Source organism: Palaemon carinicauda, chromosome 18 (assembly GCF_036898095.1).
Source record: "Palaemon carinicauda isolate YSFRI2023 chromosome 18, ASM3689809v2, whole genome shotgun sequence".
In the NCBI taxonomy this organism is placed as follows: domain Eukaryota; kingdom Metazoa; phylum Arthropoda; class Malacostraca; order Decapoda; family Palaemonidae; genus Palaemon; species Palaemon carinicauda.
The window spans coordinates 27596118-27616117 of NC_090742.1; the positions used below are offsets into that span (position 1 = coordinate 27596118).

Sequence of the window (20000 nt, forward strand, 5' to 3'; positions counted from 1 at the left end):
GGAATTTCTTTCTTCAATTTGATTTTCCCTCAGATTACAAGCTTCAGAATGTCTATCTCCAATTCCATATTCCTTCAGCTAACAAGCTTTGGAATTTCTTTCTTCAATCCCAATTTTTTTTCAGTTAATAGATTAACAGCTCTGGAATTTATTTCTTCTGTTTAATTTTCCTTCAAATTACAAGCTTTAGAATGCCATTCTTCAATTCCATTTTCCTTCAGCTAACAAGCTTTAGAATTTTTTTCTTCAATTCCATTTTCCTTCAGCTAACAGGATTTGGAATTTCTGTGATTCCATTTTCCTTCAGCTAACAAGCTTTGGAATTTTTTTCTTCAATTCAATTTTCGTTCATATAAAAAGCTTTGGAATTTCTTTTTTCGATTCCATTTTCCTTCAATTAATTAACAAGCTTTGATATTTCTTTTTACGATTCCATTTTCCTTCAATTAATCAACAAGCATTGGAATTCCTTTCTAAGATTCCATTTCCTACGACTTGTCTTCCTCTCTCCAAGACATGGTCCAATCAATCACCACCCAACCTTTTATTCTTTTTCTGTAGACTTAGAGACCTTCGTTTGAAAGAGAATCAAATCATTCTATTATCCTTTTCCCTCTACCTTAATGGTGACGCTGTCATTCTATCATGAGGAAAATGTTTATCTATTTTACCTTAAGCTCTAAATTCCACTAAATACGGTTTTATATAATATATACTGTATATATATATATATATATATATATATATATATATATATATATATATATATATACACACAGATATATATATATATATATATATATATATATATATATATATATATATATATATACACACACACACACACACACACACACACATATATATATATATATATATATATATACACACACACACACACACACACATATATATATATATATATATATATATATATATATATATATATATACTGTATATTTATAGGTAATAGGTTAGCCAGGGCAGCAGCCACACAGTGAGATACTACCGCTAGAGAGTTATGGCGTCCTTTGACTGGTCAAACAGTACTACATTGGATTTTCTATTTGCCTACACATGCGTAATCTTTTCACATTCTTCTCTGTCCTTATACACCTGATAACACAGATTACCAAACAATTCTCCTTCACCCAAGGGGTTAACTACTTCACAGTAATTGTTCAGTGGCTACTTTCCTCTTGGTAAGGGTAGAAGAGACTCTTTTGCTATGGGAAGCAGATATTCTACGAGAAGGACAGTCCAAAATCAAACCATTGTTCTCTAGTCTTGGGTAGTGCCATAGCCTCTGTACCATAGCATTCGACTGTCTTGGGTTAGAGTTCACTTGCTTGATGGTACACTCGGACACACTATTCTCTTGTTTCTCTTCTTCTTGTTTTGTTAAAGTTTTTATAGTTTGTATAGGAAATATTTATTTTAATGCTGTTACTGTTCTTAAAATATTTTATTTTTCCTTGTTTTCTTTCCTCACAGGGCTATTTTCCCTGTTGGAGCCCCTGGGCTTATAGCATCCTGCTTTTCCATATAGGAAAATAATATATATATATATATATATATATATATATATATATATATATATATATATACACACACATATGTATATATATATATATGTATATATATATATATATATATATATATATATATATATATATATATATATATGCGTGTGTGTATTCTTTCACCATATGGGCCTCTGAAATGTATGGTTATAATAGTTTTAGTGACCAAGTCCAAAGATGATGAGCGAAATCCTTAAAATTCGTTGTGTAATCTAGAAAAATGCACATAGTTTTATACACGTCCTATATCATTATGGAACCTTTTAACACACACACAAACACACCTACACACATCCACACACACACACAAACACACCTACACACATCCACACACACACGCATATATATATATATACATATATACATATATACATATATATATATATATATATATATATATATATATATATATATATATATATATATGTGTGTGTGTGTGTGTGTGTGTAAATATACACTGTATATATAATTACATGTATATATAAACATACTTATATATATATATATATATATATATATATATATATATATATATATGATAAATTTTGCACATTTAGACGTGTTTTTCATATTCAAATTAGCCATATATATATATATATATATATATATATATATATATATATATATATATATATACTGAATATATGATATAGTAGTGTTTTATATAACCGTCGACTTGCCACTCAGGTCTTATAGATGAAATTTAAACACTGCCTTACTGTCCCTGCGAGTTAGGGACGAGATGGTTTGCTCTGAGACTAAGAGGTTTAGCCCCCAGGCTCCCTATTGTTAGAATCGAGTTCACTTCTAAACTATTATTCACATGTCTACTGTGTTCAACCTTAAAACGTTGAAAATATCCAGTATACACTTGAAAAAAATAGTGTGTGTTTGTATGTGTGTCTGTAGGATAGTCTGTTATTAAATTTCATCATTATCATCACCTCCTACGTCTATTGACGCAAAGGGCCTCAGTTAAATTTTGCCACTCGTCTCTGTCTTGACCTTTTAATTCAATACTTCTCCATTCATCATCTCTTACTTCGCGCTTCGTAGTCCTCAGCCATGTAGGCCAGGGCCTTCCAATTCTTCTATTGCCTTGTGGACCCCAGCTGAACGTTTGGTGTGCTAATCTCCATCTACCCTTCATCATGATCTCATCAACACATGGCACTCGAGTAATCTCTCTTATAGTCTCATTTCTAATCCTGTCCTCCCATTTAACTCCCAATATCCTTCTGAGGGCTTTGTTCTCAAATCTTCTAAATCTATTGGAGATTGTTTCGTTGTCATATCATGACTCATGTGCATATAGTAACACCGATCTCACTAAACTGATATATAGTCTGATTACATTTCCAAATTTTACTTAACTTAACCACTGTCTGATTTGCTTTTTCCATTCTCACTAAACTCTAATTCTAAAGACCCTGTATTGGAGATCATAGTTCCTAAATACTTAAATGATTCTACCTCATAAATCCTTTCTCTTTCCAATGATACTTCATCTTCCATTACATACTCCATTCTCATCATCTCTGTCTTTCTTCTATTTATCTTCAGCCCAACTTCGTGTGACATTTCATGCATTTTGGTAAACAAGCATTGCAAATCCTGCGTTCTTCTGCTAACAATGCAACCATCATCAGCCTACTCTAAGTCTGCTAAATTCCTATCACCAACCCAGTCCAATCCTTCCTCACCATCTCTGACCGTTCTACGCATGACAAAATCCACGAGGAGGATAAACAACATAGGTGACAACACATTTCCTTGGAGTACTCCGCTATTTACTGGAAATTCATTTGATTAAACTCCATTAACATAAAATTTGCCCTTGCTATGCTCATGAACAGACTTAATCAAATTTACATATATAGGAGGAATTCCATAATAACGTAGGACTCTAAATTTACACCACTGTACCAACCGTGTGTCACACAATTGTACATAATTCCTTTTGTATATATGCTTGTATCTTCGCTCTTCCCTCGCACTAAAACGAACATGAAATTTCATGTCTGCTTTTCTCCTCTGTAACATTGTCAATATTTGAACATGATAATTCTTGTTGCTTTGAGATTTTATATATAAAGGAGAGTGTTCTTAAATGAACAACTCAGTTGATTGCTTCCTGCCTTTGAGTCATAACCTCTCTCTCGGCACCGTCACACCACATAACTTCAAGAAATCAGATAAAAGGCCGAAAATCAGCTTGTAAGTTAAACGCATGGGTATTTACATTATTTGTTAAGAGGTTCGACCCTGACCACGATTTAAATTGGAGGAAGTTCTAATTCTAGTCTGGGAAGGGTGGCCTGTTAATATAATTTTCAAGTTCTGTTGTATTCTGTCTTACGCAAGCACACACAAACACACACACAGACATATATATATATATGTATATGAATATATATATATATATATATATATATATATATATATATATGTATATATGTATATATATATATATATATATATATATATATATATATATATACCAGAGAGAGAGAGAGAGAGAGAGAGAGAGAGAGAGAGAGAGAGAGAGAGAGAGAGAGAGAGAGAGAGCGAGAGAGAGAGAGAGAGAACTAATTAACAAGTTAGCTCTTACTAAAGAGATATTTCGAACAAGAGAAGCAGTGAGCCATGTGATGCCATTAGCGACAGCTTTCTCGATGAGAAATTGCCAGGTATTTCAACTATTTTTATATAATTCGGAAATAATTAATCCGTTTTCATTTGCTTATTGTTGAAGCTGAAATTTTTACAGTGGAACAAGTTTCAATGTACTTGTACGTTTCAGAGAAGTAGAGGTATTCTTGTACAAACACATACGTACTTATATGTATACTATATATATAATATATATATATATATATATATATATATATATATATATATATATATATATATATATTTATATATATATATATATCATATATATATGTAAGTATATATATATATATATATATATATATATATATATGTGTGTGTATATATATATATATATATATATATATATATATATATATATATATATATATATATCATTTATATAATTAAGAGCATTAGCTGCACAAAGGATTTTTCAGTAAGCTGTTCCAAGTCTGTTTACCACTATAAAAAATCGGAATCTTTCTTAACAAACTGAATTTAAATAAATTGTTATTTTCTGAATAATTCATCATTTTACATATTTATCTATTTTAACCAAGATTTTGAATGCTCACTGGTGACATTACTTTCCAAATACTCAAACCAAGGAAGTGTAAACGATATGGACACGGTGCCTGTAACAGAGGCTACCGTCGTATTTTATTGATATGTTTCTTTGGACGGGGAAAATCCTCTCTGCTAAGACACAGGATCTGGTCCTAGACTTTGTTCCTCCTGCCGGGAATGACGAGACTCAAACGAGGGAGAAGAAGAATTTAAGATATGGCGCGTGAAATTCAAATCCTGGCCAACGCTGAGTAAGATTTCTGGAGATGCCGATTGTTATGCAGAAGCAATTTCGACTCTAATCAGGAGAGTGCCTATATCCTGATATGGCTCCATATGCTGATACGTTTAGCCGAGGAAATCATTTAATGGGAAAGGGGAAAGATGGTGAAAGTTGGCGGGTCTCTTCCTAGATGTTTCCGTCAACTAAGGAAAGCTGATCGGCGAGTTGGGAAACTCTTAGCGACTTACTTGTATCGTCTACATAATCTTTATAACTAGTGGAGATTACAAAGTCGCTCTATAGAATCAGTTTCTTTGATAAATAAGTACATTATACTATGAGGTTAACAGTAAAATTCATTTCTATGGCTATTTAACTCATAGCGAGTGTGCAATTAAGATTATTTATACTATAGATATACACTCACTATCTCTAGAAATTATGAGAATACAATTGAAATGCATCCATAAAACTTGATTCCCAGAGGGACAAAGAATACATATTGATAAAAGAAAATGATTGAAAATAAAGGAAGACAAATAAAAGCAGAGTATATGCTCACTTACCAAATTCACTCTCGGAACCTCTTGATTTGACTTCATCGGCCACATCTGAAAAGACAAAGGATTAACGTTAGGAATTGGACACAAATTGGCAAAAGCCAGTCTGCTCAAATTGCTTCATTAAACTAGATTTTAGTGAAACGTTCGAAGCTTTTAATCCAAAAATCTGTTATGATTGTAAGGGGGTAATTAATTGCCTCTTCTCTTTATATAATCATGCTCACATTGTTATTGGTATAATTTTTCTATTCCTATTTTACCGTTTATTCTTTATCTCTGTTTATATGTCTGTACTTGACTGCTTTCTATGTTGTGGCCCCTTGGACAGTGGGATACTTCTTTTCAAAATAAGGTTGCAGGTTAGCTATCAATAATAATAATAATAATAATAATAACAACAACAACAACAACAACAACAACAACAACAACAACAACAACAACAACAACAACAACAACAACAATAATAATAATAATAATAATAACAATTTTGTGTTCTCTGCTCGATTTAGTTGTTTCTAGGCTGGATTACACAAAAAAAAGTTGTGTGACGGTTCACATGATCTGGAAGTGTGACCGGGAAGACATATATATATATATATATATATATATATATATATATATATATATATATATATAAAAGCAACCCCCCACGCTCTCCTGTTGCCTCGTAATTGGCAACAAGTAATTCGATTTTTGAAACGATTGGAAAGTATCTTCTGGGATGAACTTAACTTTAAAAGGGTGAATTTCCAGACCTTGGTGGAGGTTTGCAGTTTTTGAATGCTTTTTTTTTGGTGTTTACCAAAGGAATTAATCTCAATAGTTTAAATAATGAAGATTCCTTTCAACTTACCATTAGCATTGACAGTGTTACTGTTGAAGCAGATGAGGATTCTAAGTAATTTGCTAAGACAATCTAAACTAAAATCATTCCTCTTTATGCCTGAAATGTTGATAGTATGAAATGATCACCTTAAGTACGTGTGATACAACACTGTCTCCTACTGTTCATTAACTTGATATTTTAATGCAAATTTTTTTCTGCTGTTTTAAATCTCCTATGCGTATGTGGAGACGATGAAATTACCAATTGACAAAATGCTTCTGTACCTTAGTGAAGTCTTCATTCATAAGGTGACATAACACGACAAAAAAAAAAAAAAACCGGTTTGGGTTTTATTATTTACCTAGAGGATTTTTTTTTCTATAGCATTTCCTTAATCAATGAAAAATTCAGAATTAACTGAACTCTTATATACTATATTTAATATTTTACTATAAACACTTTTTTTATATATTTACCGTGATTTTGTTGATACATATAGTACAGAAATATGTGCACTTATACATTAATTCATGTACTCACAGGATTATTATTATTATTATTATTATTATTATTATTATTACAAGGTAAGCTATAACCCTAATTGGAAAAGCAAATGCTATAAGCCCAAGGGCTCCAACAGGGAAAAATAGCCCGGTGAGGAAAACAAAAAAGGAAATAAAAATCTACAGGTAATAAACAGTCAAAATTGAATATATTAAGAACAGTAAGAACATTAAATTAGATCTTAGAACTATAAAAAACTTACTAAAACAGGAGAGAGAGATATAAGATAGAACAGCAGAATTCTAATCCAAGAGAGAGAATGCCATGGTACAGAGGCTATAGCACTACCCAAGACTAGAAAACAATGGTTTGATTTTGGAGTGTCCTTCTCCTATACGAGATGCTTACCATAGCTAAAGAGTCTCTTCTACCCTTACCAAGAGGGAAGTAGCCACTGAACAATTACATTACAGTAGTTAACCCCTTAAGCGAAAAAGAATTGGTTGGTAGTATACATTCTAATATGTTTAAATTAAGTAAAAAAAAGAAAAAGACAATGAAAGCCTTAATCCTCCAAAGTTCTTTATAAATGGAATTCTTCAGGTAAAGTCACAATCAGCTTATGGCTGTGTATGGGATTTCACCTAACAGGAAAAAATAAATAAAACAATTCACACCATTTTTTCCATTTTATTTCCGAATTAGACACACTGCTAGCTCCAAGAGTACAATTAAATCAGGGCTCTTTTCCTCGTATGACTTAAAAAGGTTTTTTTTCTCTATTTTATTTTTCACTCTATCGCCTTCTCGTCCCCTTTCCGCACCCGGTTCATTTTTAACTTTCCTTTTTTTTTTCTTTTTTGTCAGTTGGCTTGTTTGCCTCCCAGGGATGTTATTTGTAGGTCCTAGTATGAAAGAAAAAATGTTCTTCCCTCTCTCATCTCCTCTCTTTATCTTTCTTTCTCTTTGTCTGCCTTGCCTATGTTTCCTTGTTTTCCTTTATGGCTATGTTCGTCTCGCTGCTATTCTTCCTTTTTTTTATTGTCATCCAGTATCTGCATGTGTGTATGCCTATGTATTTCTCTGTCTACCTCTCATGCATGGACAGGTGGTCAAGTTCTATCGATACAGAGGAGGTATACATGTACTGCAGTTTTGTTTCAGTGAAAATTGATGAATACTTTTCAATGACGTTCAAGATAACCACGCTATATACGTGCAAACTGATCAGATACGATTCTATGATTTATTAACAAAGTAACATTGATCAAGAAATGTATTACTGTGATCAGAGATTAAAACAATTCCCGTTATTGCCTGTAGGAAGTCTTTTGCAGAAAAATCCCAGATCATCAGCAATTTGTTCTTTTATTTTAATCCAGTGATAATACACTTCACATTGACAAATAGAAGAGTTCATATAGAAAAATAGGAGCGTTCCATACCGTCAGCCCTTTCGCATAACTACAAAATCATCGCCCTCACCATCAATATCGCCTCCACATCACACACGAGCTCTGCATCATTCACCTCTATCTTTTAAGGAATCTCACCCCGAGTGTAAAGCCTCTAGTTTCAACCTTTCAACATTATCTATCCAAAAACTTCATGGCACCAACTTTTCTCATTCCTACCATAAGTTTCGAACTACACAGGCTTTTCACCCACCTATCGAACTGCATTTTCACTATCTTAACTGCCCAACGTACTGACTAATCTTTTTCCATGTCCTTACTTCTTATCATGTTTTTTATCATATCTTAATGCTTCTAACCATTATGTATAAATAGATACACTCGGAAACACATCTGATAATGTACAAGCAATTAATCCTAATCATAAATGATATAGAACATTCCAATTTCTTATCAAGTTTTCCTTATAATTTGTCCCGGATATTCGTTTAATCAAATCAATCAAACATTTAACTTCAATGCAAAGTTCCTTTGTATAAAGCATCAGTGGTTGGATCTTCTGTTTCCTATCTACGCTGGAGCTCAACTTGGCATTCTAAAGTAACTTGAGCTTGCTTGGAGATCTAAGGAAAGAGCTTGATTGAATTATCTTAGGGAAGCTTGGGTAAATTGGTTCTCTTACAGAAGCTTTCGTTTGATATTTGTCAATGTTCAACTTGATAAATAATCTTTAAGTTCAAGTATTATTGCCTCTCTCATGGAATTATTAATCAAATTAAGACAATTCAGATGTATTGAGCTTGATAAATTATTTTGGAGAAGACGAATCATTTATGGTTTGTACAGCTGATTTCATAATTAAGGTAAGTGAATAGGTAGAAATATAGCGTTGTTTTTTTTTTTTTCCAAATGTTTCAACTTTCTTTACTATAGAGCGGCTAAGCGGCAAGGTAAAAAAATATATCTGTACCATTCGAATGACCTTAGAGAAACTACTGTACATTACTAGAGTCTGGTATAGTCATATATCATGTTAAATGATTCAATATACAAAAATAGTTAAGAATCTGCTCTATATAATAGAGTAAGTGTCTGGATATATATATATATATATATATATATATATATATATATATATCTATATATATATATATATATATATATATATATATATATATATATATATATATCTTTCTGGTTACGCCCTCCCTCCCCGTCCCTCGGGTAGGGTGAGAAGTATTTGTCATTCCCTGTTAAGAGTGAGTGCGTGTGCGTGAGTGTGCATATCTATCTAAATATTTACCCGTCATTTTTGCCGGGACATGTACATATTATATATATATATATATATATATATATATATATATATATATAATCTTTCCTTTGTGTTTTCGTGGAACATTTTCCCTATTTCAGGAAATAAATTCCAGGACATGTCCAATATTTCAACTTGAAAAAATCTCGTGTTTTTCGTCGACGATAACCGCTGCCGTACGTCAAAAAATCAATCAAGCAACCTCAGCTAATGCTGAAATGTAAAAGCTTTATTACGCTTGATATTTTCCATTTTTCCAGGATCGAACGCCTTCCCACCATCCGACCTATGCTAGACTTCGCAGCTTCCAGCATCGAGGGAACGTTTCGGGAAAATGACTTGCACTCGCCTTTTATGCAAGTGAAGTGGCCCAAATTTCATTTTCAATCGAATGAGCTTCTGTCCGTAAAAGTCGCTGGAATACACCAAAAAAGAAAAAGAATAAAAAATGAGATTGAGGAAAGGGAGACTTAACACACCTTTCCGCTAGAAAGGAAATTCGCGCATTAGAGGAGCACGCTTCCCTTGCTCTGACATTTTCTTATTTTTTAAAGACGCCCTTTTCCCTGATGGGGGTGTCTCGGAGAAAAGCAGCATAATAGTTACGGAGATATTTCTACCTCATCTGGCAAAAACTGGATGAAACCCCTGTGTGGAGAACTTTAGATACTTAGCCTCTTCATACATATATACATAAAGCTCATCAGCAGTGTATCAAAACCAAATCACATTCGCATATTGCTTCAATCACCATTGTTTCTATAGTACAAATGCTCTCCTTTTGGGATAATTAATATTTTCTTTCTCATTACCTTTTAAACTTCATCCAAAAGCACTTTTATGTGGTTTGCTGTCCTCTTTTCCAATACTTGCAGATAGTAACCTGTGCGAAGTGCCAGTTAGGTGATAACTGAAAGGCGAGGTGAATTCAACTAAACTTATTAAACAGACATCAATCTTAAAAACCAGGAAGTGCGAGCAAGAACGTCAAAAAAATTGAAACAAAATTAATCATGACTTTCAGCCTTATAAAAGTCTGTTTTTTAACAGCACATGGGAGAGGGAGTGGTAAGGAAAAAAAAAGAAAAATGAAAAAAAAAAACGTTACAGTGTAAGAGCGTGTATGAAACACATTCAGTACATGACTCCCCCCCCAAAAAAAAAATAACATGTGAAATAGAGTCCCCTACTCTTGAGAGGCGTACTGTAGGCAGTGTCGTTGGGAATGAAAACATGTATTGCTGAGGGTAGATTTGTCGGTATGTGTTGCATCACTGGAGGTTTGTAAATCTGCCGGAAAGGAGTACATTTTCTCACAGCTTGACAAAGGCGCTGGAGATTATTGGAGGAACTTGTAGACGGAAAATATTTTCAGCTGCCAAGACATCCAGAGCACCTTTAGGAGTGGTTCTTAGTCCTAGGAGGAAATGTAAATGAAGCGTATTTTTCCTGGGAATGGCTTCAGGCCAACAAGTGGAGCAGTCAATGACAGTAAACAGGTAATGATATTCTTGTGATGTGGGTAGGGGACGTACTATGTCGACGTGAATGTGGGCAAAACGACACGAGGTTGAGGAAAGGTGTCCATTCTTTATTTTGTGTGTTGATGTACTTTTGAGGTTTAGCATGAAGTACACGCGTGTACCCAATCCTTAAAATACTTAGTGATGCCGTGCCAAATGAACTTCATCTTCAGTAGCTGTGCAGTTGATCAGTGCGAGGGATGTGAAAGGCCATGAATGAAATCAAACACCTGTCGGCATATGAGAGCAGGTATCCATGGTCTTGGTATACTAGTACTGGCATTACAGAGGAGGGTGGCGTTGGAGTCGTTCAGGGGGACGTATTCCCAACAGAGGGATGTACAGGATGTCCTACATGTTTGGTACTTTGGATCTTCTCGTTGGGCTTCAGCCATGGTGTTGTAATCTAATTGCAGGTGAATGGCAGCCAATATGTTTCTTGACAAGGCGTCAGAAACGGGATTAATTTTCCAAGGGATTTGTTGTAGGGTGCAATTGTATTCAGCCATGGCGGAAAGATGTCGGCGTTGATGGGCGGAACAAGCATTGGAGTGAAGGCACACACTAGAGGCATGTGGTCCATGCGTATCTTCTAAGAAGTGGCAAAAGTAACGGATAGCCAAGTGCACTGCCAGAAATTCCCGATCGAAGGTAGAGTAGCTGGATTCTAACTTGGACAATTTTCTATTGAAGAAGGGTAGTGGGCAGGGCAAGGTGTTGACCACTTGGTCCAGTGCTGCACAAATAGCGACGTCACTGGCATCAGTGGAGAAAAGGAGGGGTGCATGTGGCACAGGAGAAGTGAGAGCAGCAGCGGTTGATAGGGCATTCTTTGCATTGCAGACGGCCGCTATATGAAGGGGACTCCACTTCAGGTATTTTGGCTTGCCCTTGAGAGAGGCATAGAGGGCGGCAAGAGTGGCAGCAATGGCTGGCAGGAAACGATGATAATATTTGATCATGCCCAAGAATTCTTAGTTTTTTGATGGTCGAGGGCGTAAAAAGTTCTGGACAGTTGCTACCTTCTCAGGGAGGGGTGGAATCTTTCAGGCGTGATGTGGTGCCCTAAGAACGCTACTTCATTAGCACCAAAGGTACACTAGTCGTACTGGACTACAAGGCCGTTATGGTGTAAGCAGTCGAGCACAATGCATAGGTGATGGAGGTGTTCCTCTTTGGAGGAAGAGAACGCAATTAAATTGTCCACATAACATACACAGAAGGGGAGGTCCCCTAAAAGTGGCTCCAGCATTTTGTAGCCCAAAACAAGCCACATAACATACACAGAAGGGGAGGTCCCCTAAAAGTGGCTCCAGCATTTTGTAGCCCAAAACAAGCCACATAACATACACAGAAGGGGAGGTCCCCTAAAAGTGGCTCCAGCATTTTGTAGGCCAAAACAGGAGTAATTGAAAGTGTATGTACAGCAGGGGATGGTGATGGGGGTCTTGGAGATGTCTTCTGGGTTCATGGAGACCTAATAATACCGCTTCAGGAGGTCGCGCGTGGAGAAAACCTTCACTTTGTGCAAGTAGGAGGTTAAGTCGGCGATGTTTGGGAAGGGGTAGTGATCCGCTTCTGTCTATATGTTTAAACACCTGTAATCCCCACACGAACACAGAGAGCCATCCTTCTTTAGAACGATGAGTAAGGGTGATGACCATGTGCTAGAGGCCTTTTGGCAAAGGCCCATTTCATCCATTTTGATGAACGTTTGTTTGGTGGCTGCCAAAAGATTAGGTGCCAGACGCCTGAATTTGGTGAACACTGGAGCCCCGTCATTTTGATCTGGTGAGAAATACCCTGTCTGGCATTAACCGTGGAGGTTTGGAGACGTTCTGGACTTAAGACTTCTGGGTATGACATGAGGAGGTGGGCGTAGGCATCCTTGTGACATCAGCAACAAGAAACTTCCAAATATATTTGCCGCTTACTAACAATAATGTGATACTTTCACACACCATAGGTGGAGATCGCAGATCAGGTGGATGTAGGCAGGCTTAGACAGACTATGGTGTATCCTGGAGAGTGGCCTTGGTAGAAGAGAGCAGCAAGTACCCATGTCTAAAAAAATCGCACAACCGTACCTGCTTCATGTAAAAAAGAAAAGATTAGTGACAGGGGAGGCCACCGCCACAAGCGATGGCCTACTTACAGGTTTTTTTGGCTACTGACAACCGTTCGCACATTTCTTTGCAGCAGACCAGAATGCGGAGTGGTAGTAGCATAACTGCGGCTGATGGGCGACAGTAAGTGGCTGTAGAGGTCATTGGTCGGGTCGTGAGCGAGTGGTGGTATACGTGGGTGGTGGGCGGCTTTATCACCTCTCTGGCACACCACAGGGTGGAAGTCTGTGTCATACTGCCTTCACGTCAGCTTCTGTCGATGTTGAATAGTTTTCCTCTTTGTCAGGAGTGGAGGCGTTATGGAGGTCGTGAAGGTGGTGAAGTGGCTGTCCATAAGAGCATCGAGTTTAGTCATCAGGTCCTTCATGGGCAGGTACTGACGTCGGGGATGGCAGCGCGTACAAGTTAGTGTAGGTGTTGTATCCAAAGGGCACAAAGTAGGTTCACCAGCCACGGAAAGCCACCTGTGGCAGGTTGCAAGTGAGCGATAATGGTCATTTTCCTGAGATCGAGCTAAGCCATTTGGTTCCATAACGGTTGTCGAGACAGCTGAAAAAGTTTGGCCGTACGGCAGCTGGCGATAGTGAGTACTGCTCTACGATGTATGTTTTGAGGTGTAATATGCAAGGGGGTTTCCCCTTTGTTGCAAAGCTAATGTAAGATTTCCAGGAGTGTCTCCGGGGATCGCCGTGAAAACATAGTCTGCTTTGGTGCTTGAGAGAGTCATGCCCTTAATGCGAAACTGGACCTCGGTGCGCTGAAACCAGGCGAATGCCTCTGTACTGGCGAAGGGCAGTAGTTTCATGGGTGTGGTGTTGATAGAAGAGTCAGGGGCGGAGGGCGGAATCATCAAACAGTAAGACAAGTAGTAAGGGGGAAGGCGGGAGGGAGCTAGACACACTGGTGGTTACCAATGTTCAAGGCGCCTGTTACGTGATAACTGTGAGGCAAGGTGGATACAACTAAACTTTATTAAACAGACATTGAGCTTAAATACCAGGACTTGCAAGCAAGAACGTCACAATATTTAAAAAAAAATTAAACATGAGCTATTAGGATTATACAGGTTAGTTTATTGCCAGTGCAGAGAAGAGCGAGTGAAAAGATAAAAAAGAAAAAAATTAGTGTACGAACGTCTATAAAACACGTGCTGTACAAACCTCTTTCCCTAACTTATGGCCTTCCATCCGTTCCACACGAGCAAACCATTTGATATCTATGCATAAATAAATAATATATATATGTATATATATATATATATATATATATATATATATATATATATATATATATATATATATATATATATATATACATACATACATACATACATACATATATATATATATATATATATATATATATATATATATATTTATATATATATAAATATATATTTATATATATAAATATATATAAACATATATATATATATATATATATATATATATATATATATGAATTATATATATATATATATATATATATATATATATATATATACAAATAAAGATATATCTATCTATCTATTTTTATATGTTCTTCAACATGCTTTTCCCATTTGGAAAAAAAAACGGTTCCAGAAGATACTATATACCTCACTCTCACCAAGTATTTTTGTATGGGTTAATAGTCCCACGCCCTATCCCAAGACTGTTCAAGGAGTTTATACAGTACTTACAAGCCAATGAAGCTAAGTTCTTTGAAACGAACAACTAAAAAGAGGAATATTCTGAGTCTGACATTTCTATCAATTTCTCTAACTTCGGCAAAGCAGCTTGAGTTTCTTTTGAAAAACTTGTTAGCCTTCGTCGTAAGACCTACTTTGACGATGCTGTTAGGGATAAGAAAAGTCTGAAGTCGAGATGAAACAGTTTCGCTTGTTGAATGACAGCAATTGCCCGAAGGGATTTACCATGTAAAACCTTCCTGTTTTCTTTCGGTAACAATAATCATTTGATGCTTCGCTCATTATAGTATCTTCAGTATAATTTCCACATGGGTGCTCTTGTCTCAAATCTGTTTCGATCCTTGTGATTAGGTCATGCAGCTGCCAGTACATTTTTACATCTTTCAAACAAAATCCGTACTGGAAATTAATGGCTGGGAAATTTGAAGCTATACACTGTTTAAAAGGAGACGCATCTTCAAATATGCACCAATAAAGGAAAAATTACTCGGTGACGTTGTTGCAAATTTTGTGAAAGAAACATTCGCACGTGACACAGTCTTCACAAACTTTATACATATCCAATTCCATCATACAAAACATAAACAAATTACTTTCACGCATTATTTCCCACTCCCTCGTCCAATAAAATCCTCCCATTTTCATAAAAGTTTGTAATTCTCAACATTTCAAATAAGGATAAAAGAAAATAAATCAGCGTAATGTTGTCTCTCACCCTCAGAGCTTTGGTTTTCTCTAACTTCTATCATCAGGACATTTTCTTCCACTAAACAATTCCAGCGAAGACGTTCACTGTCAATTTATCACTGTATCAGTCTACAATTCATACAGATCTTCCATCAGGTACGTTTAAATATCATCATAATTCTCTCTAGCTCTTCGACCAATATCTATTTATTCTGTATAGTACTTTTATTTAACACTTCCTCTTTAATCATCTAGTTCTTCCCTTCCCTTTCTCCAATTTCAGTGTTCTACTTTTTCCTTTTATCTGGATCGTTCAAAGCACACACTCAAACCTCCAGAAAGTTTCATTCTCTCACCATTTTTATCAGCTTCACCTATCTTTTTTTTTCATTCTTTGCCCAAATTTCTCCGTCTTCTTGCCGATACCAACCCATTTTGCCCTCCAAACTCATCTGAATTTCAGGGATTTCTCTTTTATAAATCTTCTCTTTTCTATGGCACCATTTACATTTTACTCACTTCATCTCCTTAGCTATCTCCACCATTTGTGTTTTCCTAACATACTATATATTTTTTTTCTACTTAACTTTTACTACTTCTCTTTTTCACAAATGTTATCGACTACTTTATCTGTTTTTATTTGTTTTCCTTAACTTAATTTTTATACCTATTTTATCTATACTTGCACTTCCTCTCCCATGAATTTTATCACATATTTCCTCCGTCTTTTTCACATTTTTTCTAATATTGCAACCGTCTCCACTTCCCTATCTGTTACAGATTTTCTTCTTCCACGAAACACATCCAATATTGCATCTATTATTTTTATGTTTTCCTTCCATTCCAAATTTCTCTTCCTCCCTATCCATCCTTACTTTTCTTTTTCCATGAACGTCAACCCAAACGTATTTCTTTTATGATTTTCTTCCATTCTCCCCATATCGACCTCCGTCACCAAAATACTTTTTCCTTATTCACCTTGCCATTCATGTACTAATACTTTTTTTTTAAACCTATTAATACTTTAAATTCCAGTTATGCTTTTCAGCTGCATATTTCTTTCCATGGTATCCCTTCATATTAGACAAACTATTTACGAAACGTCAGAAACTGGATATTCGACTTTGTGAAATGGTGCCTAATTTGAAATGTAAATGGCCACACGCTAACATATTTCCCCACTCTGTGTCTATATATATATATATATATATATATATATATATATATATATATATATATATATATATTTACATATATGAATAAATAAATACACACACACATATATATATATATTTATATAGTTTTATATATATATATATATATATATATATATATATATATATATATATATGGATACACACACATATATGCGTGTCTGTATGGGTGTTTGCAAGTGTATTCCTATTGTTCATCGCATGTTTGCAGTCAGTTTTAAAATAGCAAATAAAATAACAAGACCAAAAACTTTTTTTATAATTTTTAGTAAACAAGAACATTAATTTCACCATTACAATTACGTATTGACGGAATTGAAAAATAACCCCTCACAGACCACTACCTAAAAAAAAAAAAAAAAAAAAAAAAAAAAGAAAGAAAAAAAAATGTTAGGCTATGTTTTTCTGACAAAGAAAAAAAAAATGTCTATCTATAAGAATAATTTGGCTATTTGCTCTCGGTGATGCTGGAGGATTAGAGAGTTTTAACATGATACTAAAATGCCCGATCTTAATATCTTTCAATAATTCATTCGTGCAAAGCATAGCAGATCACCTCATTTTTATTCCGCGGATTTTCGACGATGCTATTTATAGAGGATATTACTCTTTTCACTCCACCTCTGTCTGCATTCCATTTGAATGTGCAGGTCAACACTTCGGAAATCAACGAGTTTTGCAAATGGTAAACAACGAAAGATGTTTCTATACATAGGTGTTGGAAACGGGAAAAAACAACAATAAGTTTTCTTTTATGTATAAGAATAGAGAAAGAAAAAACAAAGCTACCATTTTTATACAGTGGTATCAGGAACGAGAAAACAACATTAAATATTTTTTGAAATACAGGCGTAGGGAACATTAAAGCAAAAGTAGGTTTAACTAATGCATAGGTATAGGGACCAAGGAAATCAGTTACTCCATCTAACCGAGGACCTTTAAAAACGGATAATAATGAAGAAACGAATTGAACTAGAGACACAGTTAAGTCTCTTAACGCAGTCGCACCTAGGAAACAATCTTGCAAGCATCCACAAACACTTGTTGTCAGAGACAATTTTTTTTTAAACTCTTTGGAATTAATTAGCCAAAAAACGATAATAAGGTTGATGATGATGATGAAAATGATAATAACAATATTAACGATTGACATAAGGATATCTATAATTCACGTTGGGAATGAAATTAAGTGGTCTTGGGTTAAGGTGGTAGTGTTAATAAACAATTTAAAAAGTTAGTAATAATAATAATAATAATAATAATAATAATAATAATAATAATAATTATGATGATTATAATAACGATGATGAAGATGATGATGATTTTTATACAATAATAACTATCACTATTATTATCTTCGTTATAATTATTATTAATCATAATAATTATAATCATCATTATCATTATTATTAATCTTAAATAATAATAATTATTATCATCATTTTCATTATTCAAAATAAGGGGATGTTACAAAGAAACATCTCAAAAAGGCTACTCAAACTTCGACAAAAAAAGCAAACACTGAAATAAAAGATGAAAGGAAACACAAACACACGGGCAATAGAAAAGCAGGAGAGAATGCCAAGAGATAAACTCTCAACAGAAAAACCAATTGCTAAATCATCCAAATGATTTGACTAAAGATAAATGAGCCCAAAAGTGATCCTATTTGACGTTTCTTTACTGTTGGATCTAATTTAAATAGGATCTATCTACTGCTTGTGAAACTCACCTACCGTTTAGTTGAAATTGGGAATCTTCAACTAAATTATATTGCCCGAAAAGGCAGGTAGAACGCCGCTATTGAAATAAAATGAAATAGAATAAAAAATAAAAAATCGACATACTTCCTCATTCTGTAAAATTGCCTACAGCGTGGCTTGGTTACGTGAAATCGAATCCCCGCTTCGAACTTCCCGGAAGAGTAGTTACAAGCTCAGCCACTGAATGTTGAAAGCATCAAAATCAAGTTTAGGGGAAAAAGCAGTTAAAGTTTTGCAATCTTTCACACGAGGTAACGTGGCAAGATATGAGATCCGGTTTGATGGCTGAAGGGTTCGCTCGAGCTTATAGGACAGTCGGTAACTTGGGCGTCTTCACTCCGCAGTCGCGAAGTCAATATCATTATGTTTTTATATATACATACACACACATACACACACAAACACACACACACACACACACACACACATATATATATATATATATATATATAGTCACTTGTATTTTTCATTCTAGTAAGACTATAACATATATATATATATATATATATATACATATATATATACACACATTCATTCATATATATATATATATATATATACATATATATATATATATATATATATATATATATATATATATATATATATATATATATATATATATATATATATATATATAGTATATATATATATATATATATATATATATATATATATGAAGGGATGTCAAACAAGTATCTCATAAACTACCTGTGATATGTATGTGAATTACTCGAGGCGGTCAGGAAGTTTGAATGATTGGCCGTAATTTTGGTGCTGCCTTTGACCGTATTAACCATGAGGCCATTGTTCTCAAACCTAAAGATTGGACTGGATGGGTCTTTTCTTGGCATCATTATTGAATTGTTAAGTATTTGTTGAAGAGCACCATAGTGAGTATAGGAATGATATCTGGCGTTCCTCAGGGTAGTGTTCTCGGCCCATTACTTTTCATACTACTGTATACACAAATGATATGTAGTTTGACTTAGAAAATAAAACTTCTTGCATATGCCGATGATGCTATTCTTTTTGCATTAATTACCTCTCCTAGATGTGGTCCTGGGGTTGCCGATTCCCATAATTGCTAAAATTAGTGCATGGAGCAAATTATGAGGCATGAAGTTGAATCCTGACAAAACTCAAAGTATGATTTTGAGTAAGTAGAGGGCAGTGGGTTCTCAACATTCAGATCTCTGCATTGATAATATTTCTTTAACCGTACTATATACAACTTAAAAATTTTAGGTGTGATTCTTGATTGCAAAATTACTTTTGAGAAACACATTCAGTGTTGCTTCTTGAATTGCACAAAAATTGGCTTATTGAAAAAGTCTTTTAAGATT

At 34.7% G+C, this 20000-nt stretch overlaps 1 protein-coding gene across 1 annotated transcript in view; it reads right to left on the reverse strand.

Moving 5' to 3' along the window:
* The window catches only part of LOC137657736 (agrin-like), a 640734-nt gene that overhangs the window by 196671 nt on the left and 424063 nt on the right, over positions 1–20000 (reverse strand). The window contains exon 5 of the mRNA XM_068392194.1: positions 5595–5639. Coding sequence (XP_068248295.1) covers positions 5595–5639 — 45 coding nt within the window. The remainder of the gene's footprint in view (positions 1–5594; positions 5640–20000) is intronic.